Source organism: Haemorhous mexicanus, chromosome 4, assembly GCF_027477595.1.
Source record: "Haemorhous mexicanus isolate bHaeMex1 chromosome 4, bHaeMex1.pri, whole genome shotgun sequence".
NCBI lineage: Eukaryota > Metazoa > Chordata > Aves > Passeriformes > Fringillidae > Haemorhous > Haemorhous mexicanus.
In genome coordinates this window covers 20,227,798-20,255,255 of record NC_082344.1, presented here as the reverse complement: position 1 = coordinate 20,255,255, position 27,458 = coordinate 20,227,798, and the positions used below count along the sequence as shown (strand labels likewise).

General features: G+C 39.6%; 1 protein-coding gene across 4 annotated transcripts in view; it reads left to right on the top strand.

The window, feature by feature from the left end:
• MAPK10 (mitogen-activated protein kinase 10) overlaps window positions 1-27,458 on the top strand; it is a 145,591-nt gene that overhangs the window by 68,881 nt on the left and 49,252 nt on the right. For all 4 annotated transcript variants that reach the window (XM_059844009.1, XM_059844011.1, XM_059844010.1 and 1 more), the window contains 4 exons: window positions 7,336-7,505; window positions 24,178-24,307; window positions 26,135-26,193; window positions 27,152-27,290. In XM_059844009.1, the coding sequence (XP_059699992.1) occupies window positions 7,336-7,505; window positions 24,178-24,307; window positions 26,135-26,193; window positions 27,152-27,290 (498 nt within the window). The remainder of the gene's footprint in view (window positions 1-7,335; window positions 7,506-24,177; window positions 24,308-26,134; window positions 26,194-27,151; window positions 27,291-27,458) is intronic.

Here is a 27,458-nt window from a genome sequence, read left to right as displayed (position 1 = left end):
TTCAGTAGGAATAGAATTTTAAGAATTTCCAGCTTAAAGAAAAAAGAACTGCCCTTCCTGAGAAATACTCAGCAGCATAAGTAGGGTAGGTATGTACCTCCCCACCCCTTCACCCTGTTTGCAGTGTAAAAACATCCAGGTCTGGAATTACTGGGCATGGGTAGCCAATTCATGCTCTGAAACAGACACCTTTTTCAAGGCTGAGGAAAAAGACATCTACTTTTCTATCAAAATAGAAAAGTAGGAAAAGAAGGCCTATAGAATTTCATTGCACTTCTGTAAGGCTGGTATCACCAACAAGCTTTTATCTGTAGGACCCTACACAAGGTAATGCAGAGTAGTGTGTCATGAGTAGAACAGGACATTAAATTTTAATACTAACATATTAACTCTCTAATAATTCCAAAAGAATACTGACTTCTTCATCCATATTTTTCTCCATTTAGTCTTTCAGTATCTTTTTTTAAAATGAATATCAAGACATGTATAGCCTGTCAATTTAAATGTTCCCTAAGCTGTAGATGTATAGGATACCTTTACTTAGAATACAATTCTGAATGTAGTGTGTCCTATGATTATGCCTTCTATCCAAGGGGAGATAGTTGGTATTCAAAAGTTACCCACAATCAATGTGTTAGATTTCTATGAATAAAATGATACTTCATAGGGTCAAGAGCTGTCTATTTCTAGCTAAAGGTGTGATTATTTATCTCCATACATTCTTTATTTGTAAAAGGGAGAATCCTTCCATTAGCTATTTTCTTTACATCACATACTGTAATTATATAGTTCTATTGAGAAATCTACTTTCTCTCCTGTATCTTTGGCTAAATTTTGCATTTGGATCACTGATTTAGTTCCTCTCCATAAAGAAACCTCAGTCTCAAAGAACCTTTTCTTTCAGTGTTTCTTGATCAGTCCTTTCAAGCTTCTTTGGTGTGATGGCCAGACCTGGATGTCACCTGAGTGTCAGCATTGAACTCTTCAGGCATCAGGGGGAGGAGCAATCATTTGAAGTAGTGTTTTCTTGTGCAGATACTCTTAGATTGCTCATTTGTAGGAATCTGGCCTGAAATGAGGGCCACACCTCTGGGACACAGTAACTTCTGAGCAATACAAGATACCACAGTTAGAAATGAGCTATGAAAATTTGGTATCTGTAGGAAGGAAGGAATTAAAAGTACTGAGAACTCAGTGAACATGTGGAGGACAAGAGAAGAATAAGTAAATAGTGTTTTGAGTAGATACAATTGAAAAGGAGAAGGCAGACTTGCTGCTTTGTATGTAATCAGAACTAGGTAAGAGCTAGGTAAGCTGATAGGTTTTTGGTATCTCAGAAGAGGCTGAACAAGGACAGAGTGGTTAAACAAACAAATAAAAAACAACTGTTAAAAAAAAACCCCAACCTAAAAAAACCCAACAAACAAAAACCAATCAAAAAAACCCCAAACCCAACCAGCACTTAGAAACATTGTACTACATTTAATAAAATGCTTTAATATGGTGTGTTGAAATAGAATGAATAAAGCAAATGTAAAAAGATCAATCACTGATCAGTCAAGGCTGAGTTGTTTGCAGGGGTCTGTTGTCTCCTTAAAAGGTTAAGTGCAGAAAGCCCCCTGTCTGGGGGGCAGGGCAGCTGGAGAGAGATTAAAAGGCCAGAAATTAGCTTTAAAATCCCACTCAAAACACACTAAAATCAGGAAGACTGGGTGACTAATACAAGCCTCACAGGAGGGGAATGAGGTGGAAGAATGGAGAACTGTGGTGTGATATGGCTGGTATGACCAAAATCTGTAATATTACATCCAACCACACACACACAAGGTGAAACCCTGTGCAGGAGGTTGGATCATTGTTTATGGACTTTTGAGCTCAGGGAGAGCCAGAAGAAGTGAGAAGTCTGGCTTTATGGAGAGAAAAAAATAGATAAAATTACTGCCATAAATGTGTCATGTATAGAATACACAATTTAAAACAAAATGGTAGATCTTTCTCTGCAAAGACACTCTGTATTTCCCAAGTGACAGCTTCTGTGGCCATTCAAATTTACACAGCAAAACCTGTGACCATGAAATTCGAAGCAGAGGGCTCAGCAAATTCATGTTCATGCCAGAATTCTGGCACTTGAAACTTCTGTGAGAATTAGAGCTGTGCAAGTGGGAGGACAGCCATTAAATTCATAGTGCTGCTGGCTAAGCAGATGCACCCAGGTGAGCAGGGCTTGCCTCTGTGCATGTTTGTAGAGCTGGCCAGAAGCCTGAGGGTTTTACCAGACTCTTGAATGTTGGTCTGTTCAACCTCAGCATATGACTTTCAAGGTTAACTTGTAGCTTTAAGATATCCTGAGGGATCCAAAGGCATCCACCTCCGGAATGTGCTGTGGTCCACGCCAGATTCTTTGTGCAGATGTGGGGGCTGCTGGGGAGCCATCATGGTGTCTGGCTCAGAGCATCCTCTCTGCTTCATCTTGCTCATCTCTGAGCTCCGTGCCAGCTGGGAGTCAGCCTCTCAGTCTTCCCTCTGATTGTTTCACTCACCTGCCTTTACACACACCTGGAGGGCTATAATTGATATCAGAAGCCTTGCATCATGGCACCCTTGAATGGCTGTTCCTGCCAGGATTTCTGTGGGCAGACAGGGAAGGAAATGAATGCTGAGGAAAAGTTTCCCCTCTGCTGATGCTGCCAGCAGAATCTGTGACAGTGCTCACTGTCTTCGAGATGCAAGGGAGAGCAATTTGCCTTAAATTGCTGCTAGCATGGTTTGTATTTATAAAAGCTGAAATGTATGAGATGCTGAGCTGCAAGACATTGCTGTATTTTAGTCTCGTCAATAATAGAGGGAATAGTGTTCAGAAACAAGGGTCTGTCAGTAAAATATGATAAGTATAGTTATTTTGTAGGATAGAAATGGACAAATAAAATGGGATATCAGAAAGCAATTCACCTTACAATGTAGAAAATAACACAATTTTATTTCTATTGGGCTTTTTAACTCTCTTGCTCTCTGTACTCTGAAAGAAAGGAAAAGAATGCAGTTTCAAGCTCTGTGTGAGGCAGTGAGTTGAGTTCCACTGAGTTTTTAAATACTTGTCCTTTGAAAGCAAAATACATGCTCTCTAAGCAATTAGCAATGGTGAGAGTATCTTTTTCCTTCATCTCAGATGCTTGAGTCCTGACAGTTTATTTTCTTTTCTCTTTCTCACTTGTAAGGTTACTAAGCAAACATCATTGCAAATATGGCTATGTGCTCAAGTTAGCTAACAAGGATAGTTATGTTTTCAGGGCTGAGAAGCTTTCACTTCTCTTACTCTTAAATTTCTCAGTATGAAGGAAAGAGAATGGCATTGGGGAATGTGTGTGTGTGCACTAGAAGTTTTCAATTAGGTAATGAAAGGAGAAAGTAATGGTTCATGCATTTTTGTACGTATAAAATGAAAGCTAAGTTGCTGTCAGTGTTGAAGTAATGTAATTTAATTGTCCAAATGTTTATGGAAACTGAGAACAAATGGCATTTCCATGCGTGCTCTGTCTCTGAGGAATAATTTTTCATCTTACACAGAGGTCTGAGGAACTTAGATGCGTTTTGTTCAAAGTTTCACAACTTCAATGTTTCCTGTTGTTCAGGGGCCTCAGTATTGTAGCTTGCCAAAGTTCATTTGAAGTTCACCTGAAAATGTATTAACTCATTGGAATTCACTTTACTATATGAGACCTATACATTTTTACTGTGATATCTTGATTGCAATGTGTATCTATAAGCTTCCTTACCCCATCTATTTCTTAATGAAGTGCTAATTCCTGGTTTCTTACTGTGTTAGCCTCAACCACATTTGGAAGGAGTTTATGGTCAGGTGCCTCTAGAGAAGGGTGTATACTGGAAATTCCTAGCTCTGGGTTCCCTTCTGATGCCCCATAATCAAAGCTTTAACTTAAGCTGCCTGTACAGGATTTGTAAGCACTGTGCAGTAAAACCTGAATGTGAAATAGCTCAGTGGTGTACAGAGGGGCGTCTGGGGGAATATCAATATCTGTAACAACACCAAGGCTTCTGGAAGGGGTTTAAATGAGCACTGAGGATGTTAGAGGAAAGAGCAAAATGTAGTGTGTAGGCTTCTTTAAGATTGTGAATTTGAAGATTGGGAGAAAAACCTTTTCATCAGGGTTTGAAACAAAAACTAACATTGGCATGCTCTGAAAAGAGTATGAATTTCCTTGCTAAAGGGAAAAGATGTTTTATCTTAATTTTGGAGTGAAACAAAACTGCCATTTCCTTGTCCTCAATAGGAAGTGGCTGTTGAATCAACCAGAGAGGGTTCTTGATTATGTGTCAGCTTGGCTTGGGGATCTGATCAAATGTGATTAATCCAATAAGGCTGTTAATTCATTGACTTAGGGATTTGGTTTAAGTCAGCATCATGACAAGGATAGTTATATCATTCATCTCCTGTTGTTATGGAAATAAGCAGTGCATTGGACATTAGTAACCTTACTGTGCTTTTTGTTTTGCTTGTGTTGGCCTTGGTAAAAATTGGAAAATATAGAGTAGGGGTTTTTTTGTAGTTTTTAGCAGTTTAGAGTTGGTTCAGAGTGAGGAGGCAACTTAGACCTTGGCCTGTCCACAAAGCTGAAAGTTTTGTCATTCAGAGGAAGCATTCTGCTTGATGTAAACTTCAAACTAAATCAGCCTGCCTTGAATTTTTCCAAGTAATGCTTGGTGTTTGTTTTCTATCAAGGACCTTATGGGGCACAAATTTTTAAGTAGGGAAAAAGATACTAATCTAAAAAGAAAAAATGATTCCATAAAAAATGAAACAGTCTTTACCTTTCCCTCTTATGCACTGTTAGGAGCAGATTGTCATTGGAATGGTCTGTGTTGTGCAGAGGAGAGCTCCTCGTCAGGACATTTGCGCTTTCTTACCAGTTGCGGTCTTCTGGGTCCACAACTTTAATTGCTGTTGACTGAAGCAATTGGATATGTTAATTACCTCTATAACTGAGGTACTACAGAGTGATTCTTCTCAGCTGTTTTAATTGATTTTTAAGACATTTCAGCATTTAAAAGAGCCAGCTGCTGGAACCGCAGCAGTTCAGGAACCCCGCTGTACGCAGCTTGAGTTTCCCGAGGCTAGTAGTTCACATGGTCAGGCTAACTCAAATGCAAGCAATTTTTATTCTAGACTTAGAGTGATAAAATATGTGCTCCTATGTAGCTCCATGCCACACAAGGAGCTGTCAGGTAGCTTGGGAGTGAGGACACTAACAAGTTGTGGCAGGCATGGCTCATCCAAGCCTTAACACAGTCATCCAATTTGTTTTAAAAATTCACTCTGTCTGTACTTCCAGAGGAGCTGGATATGAGTCAGGCTCACTCAGGAATGCAATTTTTATGCTGACACTTTATATATAAACATTGGTTTTAGAGTAATGGGTGTTAATGCTGAATGTGTCCTGCATTGTTCTGATAATGACATCAGGAAAAACACGTTCCAAATGTGCTTGTCTAGCCAGAGGGAGTTGTGAAATTCCTGTCAATCAGGAGCATGTTATTAAAAAAAACCAAAAACCCTCCCAATTTCAGGTCTGGTATGAATGCCTGAGCTGAATAGCCAAATTTATGCATCTCCCTTCACAGAATGGAAGACATTTTAAGACTGAGGCTACACAGTGTGAATTCAGATGCAGCCTGTTTGTCTTCCAATGAGAGAAATTCAAACCTCTTTTGGAATCATTTCACTCTCTGGAAGCTTCAATTTAGCACTGTGTCGATGTCCATAAATCTCACTTTTTGTGTTAGGGCAAGGCCTCTCCTGCTCTCCCCCCGACAATGTTTGATGAACAAGTTAATGTAAAGTTACCACTTGTTTTTCTGAGATGAGACTTTGTGTTTGAGTGAAGAGCTGCATTTATTAAAATGTTTCAAAGTCTCTAAATGAGCTGTTTAGGATGATGCTGTCCAATGCCAAAGGGCCTTCCAGTCAGATAATGGACAGAAAAATAATAACAATTTTTCCAAGGCAGACCCTAAAATCCAAGTTCTTTGCAAGGTCAGTAATCTGTTTTTAATGGCCAGAATTTTGGACCACTAAAAAGATGTCCTTTTTAACTGAATGAGTAATGTAATCAAAGTCAACTTTACTTTTTTCCCAGCTCCATCAAATTTCAACTTAGTTGTCCATAAACACATAATGCATTTGATCATTCAGATTTTTTGGGGGAAGGAAATTTATAAGAGAGCAAATAAGAAAATTTATAAGCTGTGTTTGGGAGCACTGAAAAAAAAGCATAGACAGAAGCATAGCTGGTTTTTGGGTTTGCTTTATGGAAGGCATTTGGGCATGTCTTGACTTCCATAACTGAACTGTCAACTCTTTTAGATCAGATCTCTTGTAATATGTTGAGCTTTTGAATCCTGTACTCAGCATCACGTACTATAGAATCCTAAATTACAAGCACTTAATTCTGATTTTTATCTCAAATTACTATAAATTTGCTCTGTAGTCCATAGGGAACTGAGCTCAGCAGTAGTCATAAAGAGGTTATAATGTAACTTGCTGCATGGTAATTTTACAAAATTGAGGGAGGCTTTTTTAAGTCTTGTAAAAATTATTGGGTTTTAATTTTACAGTTTTGGGGAGGAGCACTGCTGTGCTGTGCTAGCTACAGTGCTCGGGTTTGTGTCATGAAAATTGCTGTTTGCTGCATTTGTTAAGTCATGAGAGCAACTCTCCCTCCTATCCTTAGGAACCCAGAACTCTTGAAGACCTCTGGAGCTTCTGTATGAATCTCCATGATACTGAGCCATGTTGGGTCACAGCTTGTCTCATTAACTGCTCTGTTTATTTTGCAACCCCTTCTGAAAGGTTCTCAAGGCCTTTATCAGGTGCTCAGAGAAAGTTTCAGCACTCATGGGAATACATTTTCTTGCTCTGTCCGATCCATAATGAAGGGCCTGATTCCTGGATCTCTTGTCCCAGTTCCACACCGATGAAAGTCATCTTATTTTAAATTAATTGCAAAACAAATGAGGGCAGAATCAGCACGAGCACATAATCCAGTAGTCATGAGGCAGGAGTGATGGCAGGCAGAGACCAGTAGTTGGCAGTGACTGTGTCACAGACATCAGCTGGAGAATTCACTGGTTTTCTTTAATCAGTGCCTTTTTGTGGTGACTTCCTGGATGAAAGAAGTTTTGACACAGTCTTTATGAAAATGACAAGAATTTATATTGAAAAATTAGGCTGACAGTGCTTTATCAGTATTCTAGTGCTTTACCAGCCTTGGTTTCTCTGTTTTTACCTTTTCTCTCCCCTTCCCTTCTTCTGTACGACAGGGATTTGGGAAACAAGTGGATGTGTCATATATTGCCAAACATTACAACATGAGCAAAAGCAAAGTTGACAACCAGTTCTACAGTGTGGAAGTAGGTGACTCGACCTTCACAGTCCTCAAACGCTACCAGAACTTGAAACCTATTGGCTCCGGGGCTCAGGGAATAGTTTGGTGAGTATCAGCACTTTCTCTTGTGATGCTTGGAAACAGAATTGGCATTTTGCATTTCCTCACAGTTTGCCAGCCACAGCTGTTGTCTAAAATGGCAAAAATAGCAGTCAGGCAACAGACATCCTGAGGCAGAGGGAGCCCAGTGGTTTGCTAATAAATTCCCCGGCTGGTGAGAGCGATAGCACTGGGTTTGTTTCTCCACACAGCAAAATGGAACTAGCAAGAAAGCAGGAGAGAGATCTTATCATAATTGACAACTGAGGCACTATTTCCAGAGGCAGTGCAAATAATATCCCAAGAAAACCCCTTAATTTTAGTCTTTGTGCAGTAAAAGTCACTGAGAGCAATACAGAAACTTGTCACATCCCATAACATTCTCAAATGTTCAGGATGGAAGCCTTTCGAATCGAGGCAACTGCTAATGCTTCTTTTATTTCTTAAAAGTGATGTTGCAGTGATGTGAATAATGTGAACAGAAGATTAAATTCAGTAGCTCTCCTAAACAATGCAATTTGAATTTATCATATTCAAAAGTTGTGGAATCCTGGGTGGCTTTTGCCTCTGCATTTTTAGACATGGCTTTTAAATTTCTGTGGCTTGTATTTAAATGTCTCTGTGCAGGCATTTGTTACCTGTTTAATTATGAGGCATTTGCATAGCTATAACAATCTTTTATCTATAACTTGATCAGAGGTGAAGTCTTAAATCCATCTGTGACCTCTGTCACTGTTTTTTTTTTTCAGAATTTGATGTAATGTGTGTTGCTTTACAAGTGGAGGAAATGGTAAAACAAATGTTCCTTTAATCCAGTGGCAAATGGTTTTTCCATGGATTGTTGGCATTGGCACCATAATTGTCACTGTAACAGCACTGACAGCACATCCTTATGTGTCAGTCCATGACTTCCAGTGTTTAGTATACTTTGAGACCATGCAAGTCCAAAGATTGACCTAAATGACCATGTACCATGTTCCTTATCTTAAGCACAAAACAATTCAAGGTTGCTTTTAAATCAGCTTTGGGAAAGAGGCATATTTTGGGTTCAGTACTACTGAAATTAATTTTCAGCACTGTTTTTTCAATTCCATAGAAAGCAAAGATGGTTTTCTTCCTCCTTTCTATCCTCTATTTGTTTCAGAGGAAAATCAGTTTTGGTTGAACCTCTCTGCAACTGAATTGCTGTAATGATCAATTGTGAGCAGCAAAAAATAGAGAAATTAAGCTAAATAAAATCAAAAGCATCCCGTGAATGTTACTTTCATACTAAGAGTTGACAGCAAAATTTAAGAATTTCTTAGGAAAGAAAATCAAATCAGAAAACAAGCAAGTTCAAGTGAAAGTTAACACAAATCCCCTGAAATGGTGAGTAGCATGGAGAGGCCATAAAAGGCCTTTTTGATGATAGTGATATAGAAGTATTACATGATAGGTGGGGAAGATTATGAGCATTTTTTTCTTAGTTTGTGTTACATGGTAAACTGCCTCTTGTAAGGCATAATTTACTAGAAATACAATAAACCATCCATCAGCAAAGCATGAAGAATCAATGGTGAAGTGATTAGTTAATGAAAAAACAATTGGGAGATAAACATTTGTAGTTTAGCTAAGAGAAAACAATACATGATGAGAAACATCTTCAGTTGCCTAAGTTTCTCCTTACCTAATATTAATAATAAGCTTACACAGAAAACTTTATTACAATAAGTTTCCACTGTAGAAGCTTACTCTATTTAGAAGTATTTTGATGGAAATAGAGTTACATCTAGAAAAAGCTGATTAAGGTAAAAAAATACCAAAAGCCTGCCTATTTATGCAGCACAACTTGCTCTGGTGGAGGTAATTTGCCCTGCTTGTCTTGTTCCTTTGCAAAGAATAGCCATGAGGAATGCTTCTATGAAAATAGTGGGGAAAACTTAGGTCATAACTTCTTTCAGATCCAGTGGCTCTGTTTATACTCTATGGCTTGTTCAAGAAGTGTCACAGATCTGGGATGCAATTCTGTCCCTTGCTGCCAGAATTAGAAGTGTAGGAGCCAAATAGGTGATTTCTGATTATTCCCTCTGACAAGGGCAGGCACAGGTAGGATGGAACAGAGGGGTTTAGGCTCAGTCTTCTCAGAGCATGGACACTTTCTGGATTTTCCTTCAGGATAACTGTAGGTGTGGACACTACCTGTTACTGAGTGGAATAACTGGCTGCCCAGCTACTGGAGACAGCTTTGGTGCATAGTGGCACTTGGTTTTGTGAAGTGATGGAGCATGGCTGCTGATTGCTAGCTCCTTTTAGGAGGAGAAGCCTGATGTTTTTCAGGCTTCGGAAGGTGTTGCAGGGTTCCTAGGCAAAGCCACAGAATACTAGAATCTTTCCCATTCAGTTCTATGAGCAGGTTTCAGGATAAACAGGAAAATGTCAGTGGAAAATAGTTTACGCCGTGGAACAGAAACAGGCTCATGAAGCAGGAAATGTGGTTATGAAAAAGTAGGGACTTGATTTCACTGGATTGTGCTGAAAATTACATCAAAGAAAAAATTCTTTTCTTGATATGAAGCATTAAAGATATTAAGTCTTCAGGACATGATAATTTAGTGAATTATGCGAAAAAGGCAAAACCATGTGGTGTGATTGTTATAATTGTGCCCATGTGAAATAATTATAAACCCAGTGAAGGAATAATATTTATACAGACATAGTGTATGTAGGATCTTTGGAAATTAATCTTTGGTCTCTTTCAATGGGTTTTGTGTTAAGTATGGTCACAAAATGATTTTAGCAGCTGAAAGAAGGAAAGAAAACAAGCTGCTTGGAATCTCTTGAGCAGGGAAGCTGCTCTTCACCCTGCAAACACTGCTCTTTATGAAAGTGTAGGCTGTTTCCCCACTGTACATCACACTGACATCTGTGAGAGAGCCTCTAAAGGGTGTGTTTGTATATCATAATCATGTTGTTATTACAGGCATGATGATGATGGAGCATGGCTGAAACACAGCTTGGAGTTTATTAGACCAAACTGTAGTTGTAAAAACTGCACAGGCCTGTAACCACACTAGTTAATCTTTGAGTCTGTCATAGTAACAGAAAACAGTGTTTCGAGTTTAATTAGATATGTGCCATTAAACTGCTGAGAGAAGAAGTAGCTGATACCCCTCTGCAATGTCAGAAGGGAGTTGACACCTACCTCATTTTGCAAGGGGCTGAGAAAGAGGGGCAGGTCACTTTCAGCTTAGGTTTGTGCATGGTGGATGGAGAGGAATTCTCATGTTCCATAAAATCAACAGAAATATGCTGATGTTGGAGTGGGTGTTTCTTTATGGTTTAGATGAGTGCTTTTTGCCTGGGAGCAAGGTAATTGATCTGTAGGTTTTCTGCTGTGGTTTGCAAGCCATCATTTTTATGTTGCCTGTGATATTTTTGATACTGTCTGTGATGTCTAGAAAAATGGTGTTGTACAGAAATATTTCAAAAGCAATTGGAAGGGCCTCTGACAGTTTTTGAATTTACAATTGAAGCAAGGGTGAAGTCCAGGTTTCTGAAGCAGATAGGGAAGACATCACTTACAGGTTTGAGGACACAAGTAATTAAAATCATAGCAGAATCTTACAGAAGACATTTGGCCTGGTTTATGACCACATGGTGGCTATGCCTATGCATATCATCAGGAGAAAGTTATAGCTTTGAAAACTAAGTTGTCTGGGTGAACATCAAACAAATGAGTCTGATGATGCCTTTCAGCTGAAATCTTTTATCTTGGTCTTTTCTTAAAAGTGAGCACAAGCTTTCATGCTGCATGACGTTGAGATGTGGCCTAATGATGTGTCAGCTGGACTGGAGGGGTTGGCTGGGAAGGGCTTTATTCTGTCTTGTTGATGGAGGAAGTTTCTGTGTGAGTAATGTTTGAGTGGAGGATATGGGAGCAGGAATTATGCTTTTATGAGAGCTTTTCAGTGAATGCATTATAAATTTAGAAAGGCAACTGCAGATATAGAGGAGACTGTAAATATATTCCTGAAGTCGTAAATTGGGAAATGTGCTGCAGATATCTTTCTTTGAATTAGGGGGTTTGATAATACTTTTGAGCCTGAACCTAAAGGAGATAACAATCTTTTAGTGTTCCCTGTAATAGGTAGAGACAATAAAAAGCTTCCTGTCTTGCCTGATATTACCATAGGTTCTCCTTTGCTGATTTAATTGTTTTTTGGTGGTTGACTATTATGGAGTACAGGGTTCTTTCAGATCAGCCTCTTTTGATGGTGGTGCTTGTTGTAGCCTATAAATCTGCTGATTCTTTCCCGAAAGTAATCGCAGCACCACAGAATCATTTAGGTCGGAAAAGACCCTGAAGATCACTGAGTCCATACATTCCCCCAGCACTGTCCATCACTAAACCATGTCCCCAGGTGCCACATCTGCACAATTTTTTCAATACCTGGAGGGATGGTGACTCAACTCAGAGTGTTCAAAGGCTGGAGGAGAAATGTGACAGGTATTGTCCACTACAAGGGGCAGAAACACTTGAGCTCTTTTGTACAATGATTATCCTTCACTTCTGGCTTTGTGTAGCACCATTGACTCCTGGGCTGGCTATAAGGATCTCAAGGGATATTGCAATGGAAATAATGGCAAAAGCCATAGGAAAGAGCAGTTGATGCTTCTGACCATAATCAATTCCAAGCTCATACTTTTGCTGTAGTGCAGTGGGAAAACCACCAAGAATAATGGTCATATCAGTGTCTTACAGCTAACACTCAATTTTATGTGTATTCTTTAGCTGGATGCTGGTGTATTCAAGTTTTGAGACTTCAATATTTTTCTCCATTGTGGTCCTGCTATCCCAGCAATACTGTTTTGATTTCTTTGTGTCACTGAATTGAAATACTGTATTTCCTGACAGAGATCAAAATTTGTGCATGTATAAACTGGTACAGTTTCATTGAAGTTCAGAGATGTTCTCTGTGGGATCAATCACTAATTTTCCTCAGAAGAGGAGAACAAAGAATAAATGTCATTCAGAGGCAAAAGGGGGTGAACAATGTATTTGGATATACCCAGAATTTCAGTGGCCCTGAAGAGAAGTGGCAGCATTAATTTTGTCAGCCCCAGAGTCCCACATGAAGCAGAACTGAGCACATGTCATGAGTTTGGTTACTTTCATTCCAGTTACAGTTACATCTTGCAGGCTTTTTGTGCTTAAGATTCTGTTGGCTGGCACAGCAGATTGATCCCGTTCTGTTGTAGGTTTTTCAAATTGTGTCCATTAGTTCAGCCAATGTTCTCTTCCTCGTGCTGCTGTGTGCTTTGCTAATGTGCTTTGACATCCTGCTCCCGAGGAGGTTTTTGAAAACAACTTTTAGAGAGTTTTACAAGTGTGTTTTGTGAGAGAAAGGTAGGAAATAGTTGTCTGTTTGCTCTAGGAACTGTTGCTGTACTGATAGTGAAATAAACATGCCAGTATGAAGAAATTCAGCTATTTTTCTATTTTTCCCAGGTCTAATATCATCCTATACACATGGCAGCACAGGGTAATTTCAATTTTTTCCTTTTTTTTTTTTTTTTTTTTTTTTTTTTTTTTTTTTTTTTTTTTTTTTACAGTTTGGGAAATTCTTGTTGCAATACCAGAAGTTAAACTCACAGCAAGCTTCAAACATCATTCATTTGTATATTGCAGGACTTTTCCCCAGCCCCCAGTTTGCAGTTACACTGTGGTATTCTTTGGATTTTCTAGCATGCCGTTGCTCTGAAGCACCAAGAGCTATGTGTATTTGGTTGCCCATTGATCTGGAGTACATGTGAAACAGCATATTCTGCTTTGTGTTTCTGATGTATCTATGCCTTGGTTCTTGAGAGAGACAGCAAATTTCCCAGTTGTATTTGGAATCTGGATCACCAGCATGTGAGTTTTAAGGTGCTGAGAGATTCCCAATGGGTACAGCAAAGGCTGAGTATCTCTCTGTGTTTGACCTCCAGAATATTGAGTGGAGGTGCTTGTTTAAGTTGGTCAGATTTGTGTTTCTTAAGCTGATTTATTAGAGTTTGCATATTAACACATATCCAGAGACAGTTTGCTTGCATATGGAGTGAGAGATAGAGGCCATATCTTGGAGTGCTCTTGCAGCAAAGGACTGAGCTTCGATATGGAAGGAACTGCTGTTAGGATCGCAGAGAAGTGTTGCCATGTAACAAGCTATACATAACATCTAAAAAAAGGACAGATGGATTGTGTTTGAGTCATTGTTTGCTTTGATTCTTGAAGCTTCTTCTATGTACTACGACTATGAGTGAGAAAGAAGCAAAAAAAAAAAAAAAAAGAAAAAGCATATACCCAGAAATATTTCTCCACTTCTTTTTTTCTTTTTCTTTTTGGTAATGTGCTTTTTCTATCAGAATGCAGAGATTCCTAGTAGGCAGGGAGTCACCACATATTTCGCATTTGTCTTCTTTTGTTTCATTTCCCTTTGCTTGTAGAGAGAAATCTAAAATTTAAAATGTAGTGGTAATCACAAATGGTATGTAATAAAATGTGCCACAGTATTCCTTTATAGCAAAGAAATCATGCCTCATGCCCTCTGTCTCTAAAATACACTGCCTATATTTCTATGTCCTTTTTTGACTCCTTTCTCCTTAAAGAACTCGTGTGGTTTCCATGACTACAACAGTTAAGCAGGCAAAATCTATTCCATATTTATACTCTGCAAGTTGATGGGGGAAAAAAGTAAATACGTTTGTGAGGGAACCATCTCTGTGCAAACTGTTTCTGTGAACCCTGGCAGCAATGCTCCCTTTACCTGGTCACAAATTCAGTACTGCAAAGGCAGGGTCAGGCTCATTTGAGTGCACTGGCAGCCCGGGTTTTCAGCTGGATTGGTGCAACTCTTAGGCATAGAGCAGGTTTCTTTATAGTTGTGCTGGACTTGTGGTCCTCTTGGAGCCATTAAAAATGTATCAGCTGTTTGTAAATTCTGTGTCTGCAGCGAAGTAACTCATGATTGTGAAATTTAAGCTGTGTTGGTTGGTTAGAAACTCCATTTAATTTACACTTTTTGCTATCAGACAGTGATGTTTTCAAGCTCTCTTTACAGATGTCAGGTGCCTGTCTGTTGCTACCCTGTCAAAAGCTTCCTTTTGGTCACTGACAGCTCTCCCTTTTCTTATATTTGTCCAGGGTCACTACTATGATGCAACTTATTGGACAGATTTTTTCAAGGCTCTCTTTGTTCCTCCTGGAAAACCAGGACTGGCATTAACTACTGTCAGTGCATTGTAGCTGCTCCTTAAGAGACTTCAGGTTTATCCTTCCACATCATTCACCTGAAATCCTATCCCCACTGACATGCCCTTGCATCATCGTCTCTGTTCACCATGTGTTTCACATGAGACCATTTGCACAAAACACTTCTGTTCCCTCTTAGGACCAAGGGGTTTCTCCTGGGGTAAGAGAATGGCCATGGCCACATGGAATCAGGGAGTTGGGGCAATAGGACAGAGCACCTAAATAAAAAGGAGAGCATCAGAACAAAGAAGCAGTGGAACCAGAAAAACTGGTTAGAAGAGTGGAACTCTAGAAAAACTAGCGCCAGTCTGGAAAGAAGTGCAGCTCAGGTAATTCGAAGCTCTTTATCAGCATGTATTGCTGATATTTATTCTCTAAAATTAATGTAGTCTACAGATTTTCACAGTTTCTTTACAGAAGGTAATATATTGTACTTAAGGCTTGTGTCTAAGGACCTGTCCTTAGACAATCATAAGAGCCAGTGACAGCCAAAAAATATTAAAAAGTTGTGGAAGGTAGAAAGACAGTATGAAGCAAGATATTCTGTGTGAAATTTGGGAGCAATGCAAGGCATGTCCGCCATGACATGAGTGGGGAAACTCAGCAGAATGTGCAGAAGTCTGCAATAGATACAAATAGTTAGAAAGAGGAGCAGAAAGCAGCAAGACTCAAATACAGGAGTCCCTTTGCAAGTCAAAAAAAAGACATCAAGGGATTGGTTTGTTTGTTTGTGGGTGTTATTTGTAGTTTTTTGGAGGGGGTTGGTTGGTTTTTTTTTAATCTTTTTTTCTTTTTTGGCTTCAAAGACAGTGTTTTAAAATTCTGTCTACACATCTAAGTCTTGAAATTTCTGGTGTAACATGGCAACTCAAAAACCTAATTGTGGGGTGAGGGTCCGGAGTGACGCAGAGTCCCCAGGCAGGTGCAAAGGAGAGCTGCTTTATTGATAAATCCAGGCCTTTTGCATCAGTCAGGCCTTTCTCAGTTACATAACTTTAAATCTTAACATAGTTCAGCCAACCACCATTCACCACTATGTGAACCTGCTAGGTTTATATAACTCGTTTCTCTACCCCTAATTCAGCTAAGTCTCTTTCCCACAGTCCTTTTCTACTTAGCCAAAGTAGTAGACCTGATCCATGATTTTACTTGGCCTTCTCTTTGTAAGGTTTTACCTCTATGCAGCACCCAATATTTTTCATTTTGTTCCCACTGGAAAAAGACACTTTGGCTTGTTATGCAGCAGGTAAAATATGCTGGTTTTGTCTGCTTAGAACAGCCTTGTAGAGATTGCAGGGTTAGTTTGGGGGGTAATGAGAATTTGAGTAGCCTTTTAGGGTTAAACTTCTTACCTTTTTTCTCCCATGATTATCATGTTCTAGGTGAAGAATTGGTAGCAGCACACTTTTATTCCACTCTTGAATTTTGGTTTTTAAGCATTTGAGAAATGCAGCAAGAAAAACGAAATAGTATTTTTATTCACCCAAGTGACAGCTTTTGTTCTGTTTGTCAGGCAAGCAAGCAAGTCTTTTCAATTATGGTTGTGAGGGAGTAATAGTAAGATAGTAGCTGTTTCTAATCCAGTTTGCAGGTCTGAAAAATAGCAGGTTTATCATGTGACTGACAGTTTGAATGCGGTAGGTACTCAGCTTCTGCCAGGTACACAGACTCTGCCTCAGTGCCATTATTTCCCATGTATTTTAAATTGCTGGTAAACAAGGAAACTGGACTTTTTCTGGCTGTGCTGCTTAACAATCTTGAACACTGTCCAAAGTGTCCCCTGCTGAGTTCAGAGCAGTAAATGTCAGATCTCTTTGCCAAATTCAGTGTCTTATACCCAATTCCCAGATGTGGGGTAAACATCTACTTAATATGGTTTACCTGCAAATCATGCTTAAGCTTCTTTTGCCCGTGTGTTTCCTGCCAATGAATATTGATAGGCACCCCCAGCTCTGCTCCATTTTTCAGTTTTTTACTTAGCTCTGGCTTTGGTAAATCCTTGAGCATGCCAAGAGTGAGTAGTGTAGGATACTCTGGAAACCATCAGGTTGTCATCTCTTACATGCTTCACATGTAGAAGAAAGCATATTGGTCTAGAGCCCTTTCAAAGCAGGATGGAAAAGAAACTTGGATCCTTTTGCTGCCCAGGTTGAATTTCCTAGGCTGGCAGCTAACAAAAGCTCCTGGCAGCTAGCAGACTGTGTAGTGAGTTAGTGACAAGAGACATTCAAGACCAGAAAGTACAAAGTACTGGTTTTATAGTGCTGTTCAGAAAAGCATTAAACAGCCGAGCGACTTTCCGAGCCAAGTACAAAGAATTAGCAGAGCACATGCAGATGAGAAGTATGTAAACATGCTCCATACTCAGCATCCTCATGAATATTTTCATCTCCTGGCAAACAGAACCAGAGCCCATTGAGTGGTGTGCCAAGCAATGTGAGAACTTTATAGCTGTTTCCACATTGCCTTTCCCATTGTATCCCTGTATCCCCACTGTCTTTGTGAGAGAAAATGACTATGGGAAGAGTTTTAGCTTGCATTCATATGCACAACTGGTAACTGGTGGATTGTAAAATAATTCTTGTTAGGGTATCACCAGCTCATGTAATTAGAAAGATGACTAACTTTTATTGTAAATATGTTTATTAAAAGTAAGTGTTCCATTCTTTTTTATCCTTGCAGCTTCTTTTACATTGTCTTTTATATGATGGCTCAAACACCTTTCTTCAGACCCTCCCATCTGAAATTTTGGCAGATAAGAGCTCTCCTCAGCATGACTAAATTGTGAGATAGATTTCACAGAGAACTTTTCAGATCCAGCTGTCCTTAGAATTATGAATGAATTCTGCTTCCACTTTTATCTTTGCTGCAAAACACTGCTTGGCTTTGACATTTTAGGCAATGACTGTAGTAGTTGACAAAGAATGAGCAATACAGATTCAAAATTTGACTGTTATGAATATGGCAATGATACAGTTTGATCCTTTATGGGTGGGAGTAAAGGGACTGAATGATATGTGAGCTTGGACTTGGTGTTTGCATGTAAGGATGTAGGCTGTTGAGCCAGGTAATAGACCACCCTACCATAGAGAAGATGACTGAGGTACTCAAGTTTTTTCCTCAGTCTTCAGTGGCAATCTCTCTTCCCACACCTCTGCAGTGGAGGGACAGCAGGATAGGGACTGGAGAGCAAAGTCTCTCCCACTGTAAGCAGAGATCAGGTTCATGGCCACCAAGGAACCTGAATGTACAGGTGTCTGTGGGACCGGATGGGAAGCATCCCTGAGTGCTGAGGGAATTGGCTGATGTTGCCAAGACACTCTCCATGATATCTGAAAATCCATGGCAGTCAGGTGAAGTCCCATATGACTGGAAAAAACGGAAACTTTGTACCCATCTTTAAAAATGATAGAAAGAAGGACCCTGGGAACTACTGACTTGTCAGTCTCACCTCTGTGCCTGGGAAGATCATGGAACAGATCCTCCTGGAAGCTGTGCTAAGGCACATGGAGGACATGGAGGTGATTCAGGACAGTCTGCCTGGCTTCACCAAGGGCAAGTCCTGCCTGACCAGCCCTGTGCCCTTCTGTGATGGAGTGACTCCATCAGTGGGCAAGGGAAGTGTTTCACATCACTTATCAGGACCTCTGTGAAGCCTTTGACACAGTCTCCCCTGTAGCATCCCTCTCTCTAAAATGGCAAGAGGTGGATTTGAGGGGAGGACATGTACATCCCGAGGGTCAACAGGTAAGAGTCCTGATGGGCATCAGTGGGAAGTGGTGCCCCTCAGAGGTCCATACTGGGACCAGGATTGTTTAATGTCTTAATTAATGACAGACAAAGAGATCAAGTGCACCTCAGCAAATTTGCAGGTTTATGACCTTTAACAAGACCAAATACAAGGTGCTGCACCTGGGTTGGGGCAAGCCCCAGGATCAGCACAGGCTGAGGATGAACAGATCCAGAGCAGCCTTGCCCTGAAGGACTTGGAGGTGCTGGTGGATGAGAGGCTGGACATGACCCAGCCATGGGCACTGGCAGCCCAGAGAGCCAAACACATCCTGGGCTGCATCCAAAGCAGGGCAAGGGAGGGGATGAGTGAGCCCAGCTGTCTTTCCTGATAAAATGCTGAAATGTAAAGATAGAGCCACACACTTTGAACTTCTTTCTTAATATTCTCCAGTTTTTGTAGCACGTCTTTGAAGTTTAAGCACTACAGAATTCACTATTAATCTTGACAGCAATGCTGCATTTCCATTCAAGGACTGGTATGATAATCAGAAAAAATACAGGCACTTCACTCTTGTTACTTCATTCCAACACAGGATAATGGATCACATGTTTTACGTGCATGTTTTACATGCACATTGCATCTGCAATGCAGGAAGGAACATTTTGAGCCCTATTAATAATCTCTGCAGTGATGAGGAACCTCATGGAAAACCTTGGCAACTGATTTATTTATTCTGTGAAACTGGAATCTGGTGATAGGAAAAAACTGATGACTTGTGTAGCAGCTGGGGAGGCAGCTTGGTTATATTTTCTGATCAAGCTGCTTCCACTGGCTTGCAAGAAGCTGTGAGCTGATGGAAGCACACAAAACAGGCTGGTGCCATAACTGGCAACACGAAAAGTGCAGCATTCATCCATTGTGAGGCTGTATTGGTCTTCTTTATCATCAGCTCAGAATATTGTCTCAATTTCTCTGCATTTTCAGAGGGAATAGAGGTGATCCAGAGAGTACAGTATCCATTCCTGACAAGAGGTCTGCAACTCTTCAGTACAGTCATACTGGATTTTTTTGGATTTTCAGCACAAAGGGTCGCTTCCAAACCTAATAATGACATTTAAAGGCTTTTTGTTATAGTGGCCTTTGAATTGTACTGCTTGGGGCAAACTTTCTGCACCCTGGTGCATGTATAGAATTCTTTTCTTTTTCCACTGGTTTAATGGAAAACATTCACTACATTTAAATTAACTTTCTGGAGAGTTTTCACTCTAATAATTTTTTCTGTTTAAAAGTAATTATTGAAGAGCAGAATATGCACTGTTTGTATGAATGTCTGCCTTTAGAAACTTGGAAGTTACATGCCAAGAGGAGAAAAAACAAGTTAAGATGAGAAAGTCTAACTTCATTCTAAAAATTGAACTGATACATGAAGGCAATGTAAGGAGCAACCAAACCAAACCCACCAAAAAATCCCTGCCACAGTAAACTTAGAAAAGTTTGCTTGAAGCAAAATAACATTTTTACTCTTTTTTGTTGGAGTACTTGGCTGAAGGGGGACCACAACTAGAGAGAATGTAAAGCACTTGATACATTTTACGGTTAAAGCTTCATAAGCCACACCTACAGAAATTTTGCTTGACACAGGAAAAATATTTGGTTCTTGTCCTTCCTATAAATTACTTCTCCAGAAACTGCAATACTGATAGTTATCTGAAACCAAGGGCTTTGAAATTGCCACAGAGAAATTGCTGTGGAAAGGATTAATATATACCTCCATCTAGGCTTTTCATTTTTATCTCTCTGTGCATATACATTTAGACGTGCATCTGAGCATTTCCATAGAAGGTGTTCCACTCCATATATTGGTGTTGATCAATGGTTGAGGATTAGCCATCATTAGCATTCTTGTTAAATGTGATTTTCACATTATCCTTTATTATCCTAAGAACCCATCTCTAAGAGTTGGCTTTAAAAATTTTTCTGTGGGTTTAACAGTCTGTTCTGGTGGGTACACTATAATGGAATTGATAAAAGTTAAGTTTCCCTGCTGATGAAAAGATGGGAGGAATAAATTTAAGTATTTATTTGGTGTCTATTGAAATAGAAACTTGGACATGAAACTAGAATGCTTTCCATTTCTTTTCAAAATAGGCGTAAAAATGAATGCCTGGTCCTCCAAGTGCATGACAACAGATCATTGCTCATTGATCATCATAGTCTGAGCTCACACAGAATATCATGGTAAATGATGACCTGGGTTTGTGAAAATCTGGCTAGGAGGAGTTTCATTTTTTTCCTGCCAAAATCAGGAAAAAGCCCTATTAAATAACTGTGATTACATATATCTCTTGGTAGTCATGAATTTATATTCACTAATTTTTTTTATCTCTGCTAAATGGGTTTGTTTCAAATTATTTACAGATTTAAAAGGCATTTTTAATACTAACATTTACCATGTCAAACTAACTGTAAAGAGGATTTATGGGGAAAGTGTTTATTTACTGCTTTTTCTGTCTGTACAGCTGCCAGAGACATGGTAGTAAACTTTGAGGATTTTTCTGAGCTCATGTTGCAATAAAGCTATCATTTTATTACAAGACCAGGGGTAATTTAGAGTCTGCTATAAAATCAAGAAACTGTACAAACTAAAAATTCACTGTTGAGCAAGAGGTGTTATGATAGAGTTTCCAGAGAAACTCTTTTAGATGCAAGTCCAGTCTCTTAGTTGAGATTCAGAGCGACTTTCATACTCAGCCTTTGCACCAGAGTTCACAGACACTCATTACTCTCTCTCTTATTCCTGATCCCTGGAGCCATGTGTTTACACAGCCACTCTTCTGCCACTGACTGAGGTTTGTCTTTAGAAAGCTTATCATCAGTACTAACCTTGGTGTTCCAAGGTAAGGGTTTTGTGTAGCAAGCAGCAGAGAGAGGACCTACATCTGGTGTCTGTAATTTCCTTGTAGTGAAGTTCAGAGTTGGCTGGCTGTAAACAAAAGCTTCTTTCTGGTTAGCACAGAAAAAAACCATCAGAGCTGTGGGTTTACCCAGTGCAATGAATTTATGTAATAACTTCTTCAAGTAGTTGGACACCTTCCATTTGATAGGAGACCATGATAGAATTGCAGTCAACATCCTTGTGTCTCAAAGTAAATATCCTCTACAAAGGATTAGGAACTTTGGTTCTTCCATGGTATGCAAAGGGGCAGGAATAGGTCCTAAAAGACAACTGCTTAAGAAGACTTTGGTTTTCTCACTTTAGATTGATTGCTTTGTTTGTTGCTTTGACAGAGAGAGAAAATTCAGAAAAGCAAACAGAGATCAGAAGCTGAAGAAAATGTTTGCTCAGACAAACTTTTGTTGTTTTCTAACTCCTAGTCAGTAATTTAGTGATGTATCTAATGAAATTAAAATATTTTTAAATATTATTAAAATGATTCACAGTACTCTTACACAGCTCAGATGAGTCTTACATAGCCTTTTAATCCTAAAAGAAGTTGGGTGATCAAGTAATATGGATTAGCTGAGAAATTTGTTTGCTGGAATGTATTTGCAGTATATGTCCATGAACAACAGGGACAGAATACTTAACTGTTAAAAGATCCTATATATTTAAATCCTTGGGCTTTGCATTTTATTTGTTCAATTCTTTCTTAATGGAACTAAAGGGTATTTTAGTTGTGGCCTTTATGATGCCTTATTGTGGCTGAACTACATCAGAATGAGACACGGTTCTGACAGCTGCTACAGGAGGTTTGCTTTCTGCTGCATCCTGTTAGGCTGTAAATCACACATCATGCTCCTCCTAACACAAGGTTTAATTGAGTGAAATTCTGTGGCTAGAGAGAAATCAAGTCAGGCTGGATCTCTGATAGCCTTGTCACCTAAGCTGCTGCTTGTATGGTTTAGCTGGTGAGTGCAGTATCTTTCTTTGTGCCTGTGACTAGCTGGGTCATATAAGTTTCATGCCTTATTCATGAATAGAATAAAGAATTGTTACCAACTGACAGAATGGATGATATTGGACACCTGGTCCAACCCACCTGTTCAAAGCAGAGTCAACTAGAGCAGGTTGCCCAGGACCACTGGAAGAGTCTGGCTCCATCTTCTTTACTCCTCCCGGCAGATACTTTAGAAAATTGATAAGATCCGCCCTAAGCCTTCTCCAGGTTAAACAGCTCCAGCTCACTCAGCTGCTCCCTGTATGACAGGTTTTCCAGTCCCTAATAATCCTCATGGCTCATCAGTGGAATTGCTTCAGTCTTTATCTTTCTCATACTGGAGAGCCTGGAGTACCACCCAGAACTCCAGATGTGGCCATGCAAAGATCATTTCTTAGACCCACTCTCAAGAGACTTCCTAAATAAGTCCTAAGAGTTATCTTTGCAAAACTTCTCCTTTAGGAAACAATTGCTCTTATTTGTGGTATGCATTTGGTGTGTTATTTATGCAGATGTAGTGAAAATTCAGTATTTCTGATCCTTCTCTTCTTGTGTGGTTTCCCAGACAAACATTACCAACAGTTTCTTACCTATTTTGAGCAGATGTACATTTTTGTTGGCTTTGTGACTAAGCTTCTGATGTTTGCATGCTTTCTGCTCTGGGTTAGTTAGCCTCTGACACTGAGTGTCTGAAGTAAGCAAGGGTTAATGAGAAGAAAATTTGCAGGATTCTGAATATTTACTTCATGCTTAGGAAAGCAATTTTTAGAACAATGGGTGGTTTGGTTGATTTATCTCCTGAGAAATATACTGTTGCTTTTCATGGACTAGAAGAAAACTTATGTCATGCCATTCCTCTTTCTTGGTAAAAGGAAAAAATCAGGAAGAGGGTCTGAGGTTGCTGTCCATTTGGGAATGCTTCTAGAACTTAGTGTGCTTTCTGGTATTTAGAAGTCAGAAATTATCTACTCAGATTTGAACCACCAAAATAAGTGTCTCAAATACATAAGAAGTGACATTTATAAAAATAGCTGAAGGTTGTGAAAAACACATTAAAGTTTAAGGAGCATTTTAGGGCCCCAGCTTTAAAAGTTCACTTCTCAATCAATGTATTTCTTCATTTTCAAAAGTTGTAAATGTGCATATGTAACAAATTTTTTTGTTACCGGGAATTGGTAAAAATCCTTGTGAAATGGTTCTGTTCCTAGGTATGTTATTGGAATTGGATGATATGGTCTCAAAGAATGACTAAATAACTTGATTCCGTTAGAAATATCATAAGGAAAACACAAAATTCATTTTGGGTAAGAGGGCACTTGGTCGTTGAGCCACGTTGTGAAAGTGTTCTTAGTGCGACAGAAAAAGGAAAACCATTTTCTGCTGTAGCCCTGCACAGAGAGTTGCTTTATGAAACAGCTTCCTTCTCATCCAGTTTTTATTGTATTTTTATCTGAAGTTACTTAAAATTTTTCCCCTACCCCTTGAGAATAAGTGTTAATTTCCAATGGAATTGGAGTTCAGAAGCAGTGGTGTATGCTGTCTTCTGCTGATGCGGTGCTGAGTTTCCTATTGATCTCTTACTTTTTTTTTACTAAAAGCTCTCTTCTTCTTTTGTCCCAGTATTTTTCTCAGTTGGAAAAAAAAAAGGAAATAGTAGACCTGAGGTTCAGGAATTTGCCATGAGAAGCACTGGATACCCTCTAAGATGCATAACCCCTGTGTTTGTCATCACTACAGTGCTGCATATGATGCCGTCCTTGACAGAAACGTGGCCATTAAGAAGCTCAGCAGACCATTTCAGAACCAAACTCATGCCAAGAGAGCTTACAGGGAGCTGGTCCTCATGAAGTGTGTGAATCATAAAAATGTAAGTGTTCAGCAGGAGAAATAATATACGCATTGCTGTGTTAGAAAGGAAGTTGTTTTGTTGAGTTCCTTTTTTAAATGGAAGAAATTACAAGTAAATTATGCTCAAGGGCTACACACTGTCTGGTACTACATGCCCACAGGAGAGACTGAGGGTATTCCATGTGCTTATTTAAAGGCTCTGCCAAACTGGGATTGTTCTAGATTTTCCTGCTTCTTGCACCATCTACTGTATATCACTTAGTATCCATAATGAATGAAAATATTCCTATGCTGCACCAGGAGTGTTCTTCCAGAGCTGTATGCTTATTTCAACCATTATCTGCTAGAACTATCTGCCTGACACTGTATCAACTTGCTTTTTTGTAGTGAAATATGTAGGATTGCCTGCTGCCATATCTATGTGGCCCTTCCTTTTCATTAGGAGAGAATTTTTCAGTTTGCAGTGTTTACTTGTCCCTCAGATCTTGCAATGACTCTTTCTCCTTATGCAAAGCATAAATGAGCTTAAAACAATGTGATATAAGGGGAAATTTTACACTTGTTCTCAATCACATATTCACATGGAATGAAAAAGGACTGTCCCTAAAATGGCAAATTGCAGGTCTTGACACTACAATGTCTCTGCCTCACTTCTGGGCAGTGATTTATCTTTACATTCCCACTGTGTTGATTGGGACCGTTCCTGTCTCTTCCCTGTTGACTTGATGGAAGCTACCCCCAGCCAGCCCAATGTATGAGGATTTGAAAATGCAGGGATGAGGGAGAAGTTTTTTAATGGTCTGGAAAGAGCAGAGGGGCATCAGAAGTGTCACTAATTTTAAATACATAATTTTATGTGCATGGTGCATGACAGCTGCTACCAGCACCACATGGGTTGGATCAGAGCTTTAGTCTGTCTCTACAGAGAAGTGCAAAGGAAGGAGAAGATTGTAAAGGTACATATGCAGAGGTAAAATTCAGTCAGAATATGTGGAGTAAAGAGAAAAAATGTTGAACAATTTCAGTTAGAAAACCTAAAGAGGTGATGGATGTGGGAAGGGAGGCATTCAGATGTTGTCTTCATGGCAGCAGTGCTGGTGCCATTACCTCTGTTACTTGCACAGAGGGAAAACAGGGGAAATCCAGATCTGTGGGGTCACGTTGTTTCCTCTCTTCTTTTTCACACATTCTTACCAGTGTCTTTCAGCAGCCCAGCCCGTTTGAAATAAACCAAACAAAAATGCTAACCAAAGAAGAGAAAGGAGAAAAGGAGTTGAACTGTGCAAGATGTTTTTGCTCAGGGGATCTCTGCTTTGAAGTGCTTCTACTGAAAAGTTGTTCCTCTCACAATGGAATTTGTGTCAGCCAGCATGTGCATGTGTGTGCCCTCTAAGCAATTGAGGCCATGTCAGAGAGAAGGAAGGACTACTGTTTGATAAGATGGTCCTTGGTTATTTGCCCCCTCAAATTAGCATTCCTCATGAATAAGAAAATTCTGGCTGTAGCACAAAGACTGCTATGCTAGATTGAGCTGAAGTTGGTCTTTGAACCTGCAATTTCAAAACTGAGAGGAATGTCTCACCCTTAGCACTTTGTTTTGTCACTGGTTATCCTTCTTTCACATGATTTCAAGTGCACCTAATAGAAAGCTGAGAGATCTGTGGTATTTTATTTTGAATTATTTATGGTATTTGTGCTGCTGATTTTTTACTGATCCATGAAGTGAGAAGTGTTAATATAAATAGAGCAGTGAAAAAACAGTTTCTTCTTTAACACAGTTCAATATAGATTCAACTGATTATGTATATCACTTATTTTTACTCTTTTGTCTTACTTTGCTTTTCAGATTATAAGTTTATTAAATGTCTTCACACCACAGAAATCTCTGGAGGAGTTCCAGGATGTGTAAGTAACAGGGACTGTAATTAAACTAAAGCTTTAGGGATGTGTGGGGCATTATGTTGTACCTTGATTGCAATAACTCAGCAAAATACAAAGGTTGTAGTCCCCTCTAAAAAAGATAGTGTGAGTCTAGTGGGTAGAAAAACATTCTGAATTCCCATACTGAGAGCTCTTTTGATAATTTAAGGTGAAAACCACCAGTTTCATATTTGTTGTGTAATATTATTTGCCTGGGGAACTAAGGATAGGTGCAGAAGACAGCATCTCTGTTGAAACCTTGCCCTGCTGGACAACCACTACTGTGCCTAGTATGAAGCTGCTGTCAATGAAATTTTAAGTATTCTCTGTTTTATATTCTTGCTCTCCTTTTATCTTCCTGTCTTTCCCATATTCTGTATACATTGCATGGAAATATGTTCCTGTTCTATAGTCTGATACCAGGAGTAACCAATTAATTGTAATGAGAAATTTGTGAAGTCATGCAAGCTGAGGAGGATTTTTGAAGGCATTTTGCATGGGGATGCATGTTTTACCCTCTCAGACACCTCTGTTTCTCTCAGATTCCTATGTGTACTGTGGTAGCCATCCTTGCTGTGATCGAAGGCCGAGCAGTTAGATCATCTGGTGCTTGTGGGTTTTTTGGTTTAGTGCATATCTTTGTGGTGCTGCCTGATTGCCCATGTAAGGTATAGTCTCTGTCATGGGGAATGCACCAAGAAAGGACAAATAATCCAGCGGTTTTCCTGGTATGCTGGAAGAGTGGTGTCTCAGCAGTGAGATACAAACACCACCATGGTGCTGTGGTTAGTGGGCCCAGTCTGCAGCAGTGTTACTCCCAGTCATCAGAAATAAAGTGAATTTTAAAGCAAGAAAAGGCATTGTTTCATATTTGAGATGATGCTGTGGTTTGCCTTCAACACAAAAAAAACCCCAAACCCTGTGGTTTTGTTTTTCCATTCAGCTACCTGGTAATGGAATTAATGGATGCCAACCTGTGCCAGGTCATTCAGATGGAGCTGGACCATGAGCGAATGTCTTACCTTCTGTACCAAATGCTCTGTGGAATCAAGCATCTTCACTCTGCAGGGATTATTCACAGGGTAAGGGGCCTTGGGCTTAAAACTGAAGGCATCATATAAAATGATCATGAAGACTTTAAATGCCACTTGGATCTCTTGTGTACTGTGGATCAAAGCCCTGTGTCCCAGTGCAATGAATAAAAGACACAGTCAGAGGTCGGGGATATGGAACTGGCATTTGCCATCATT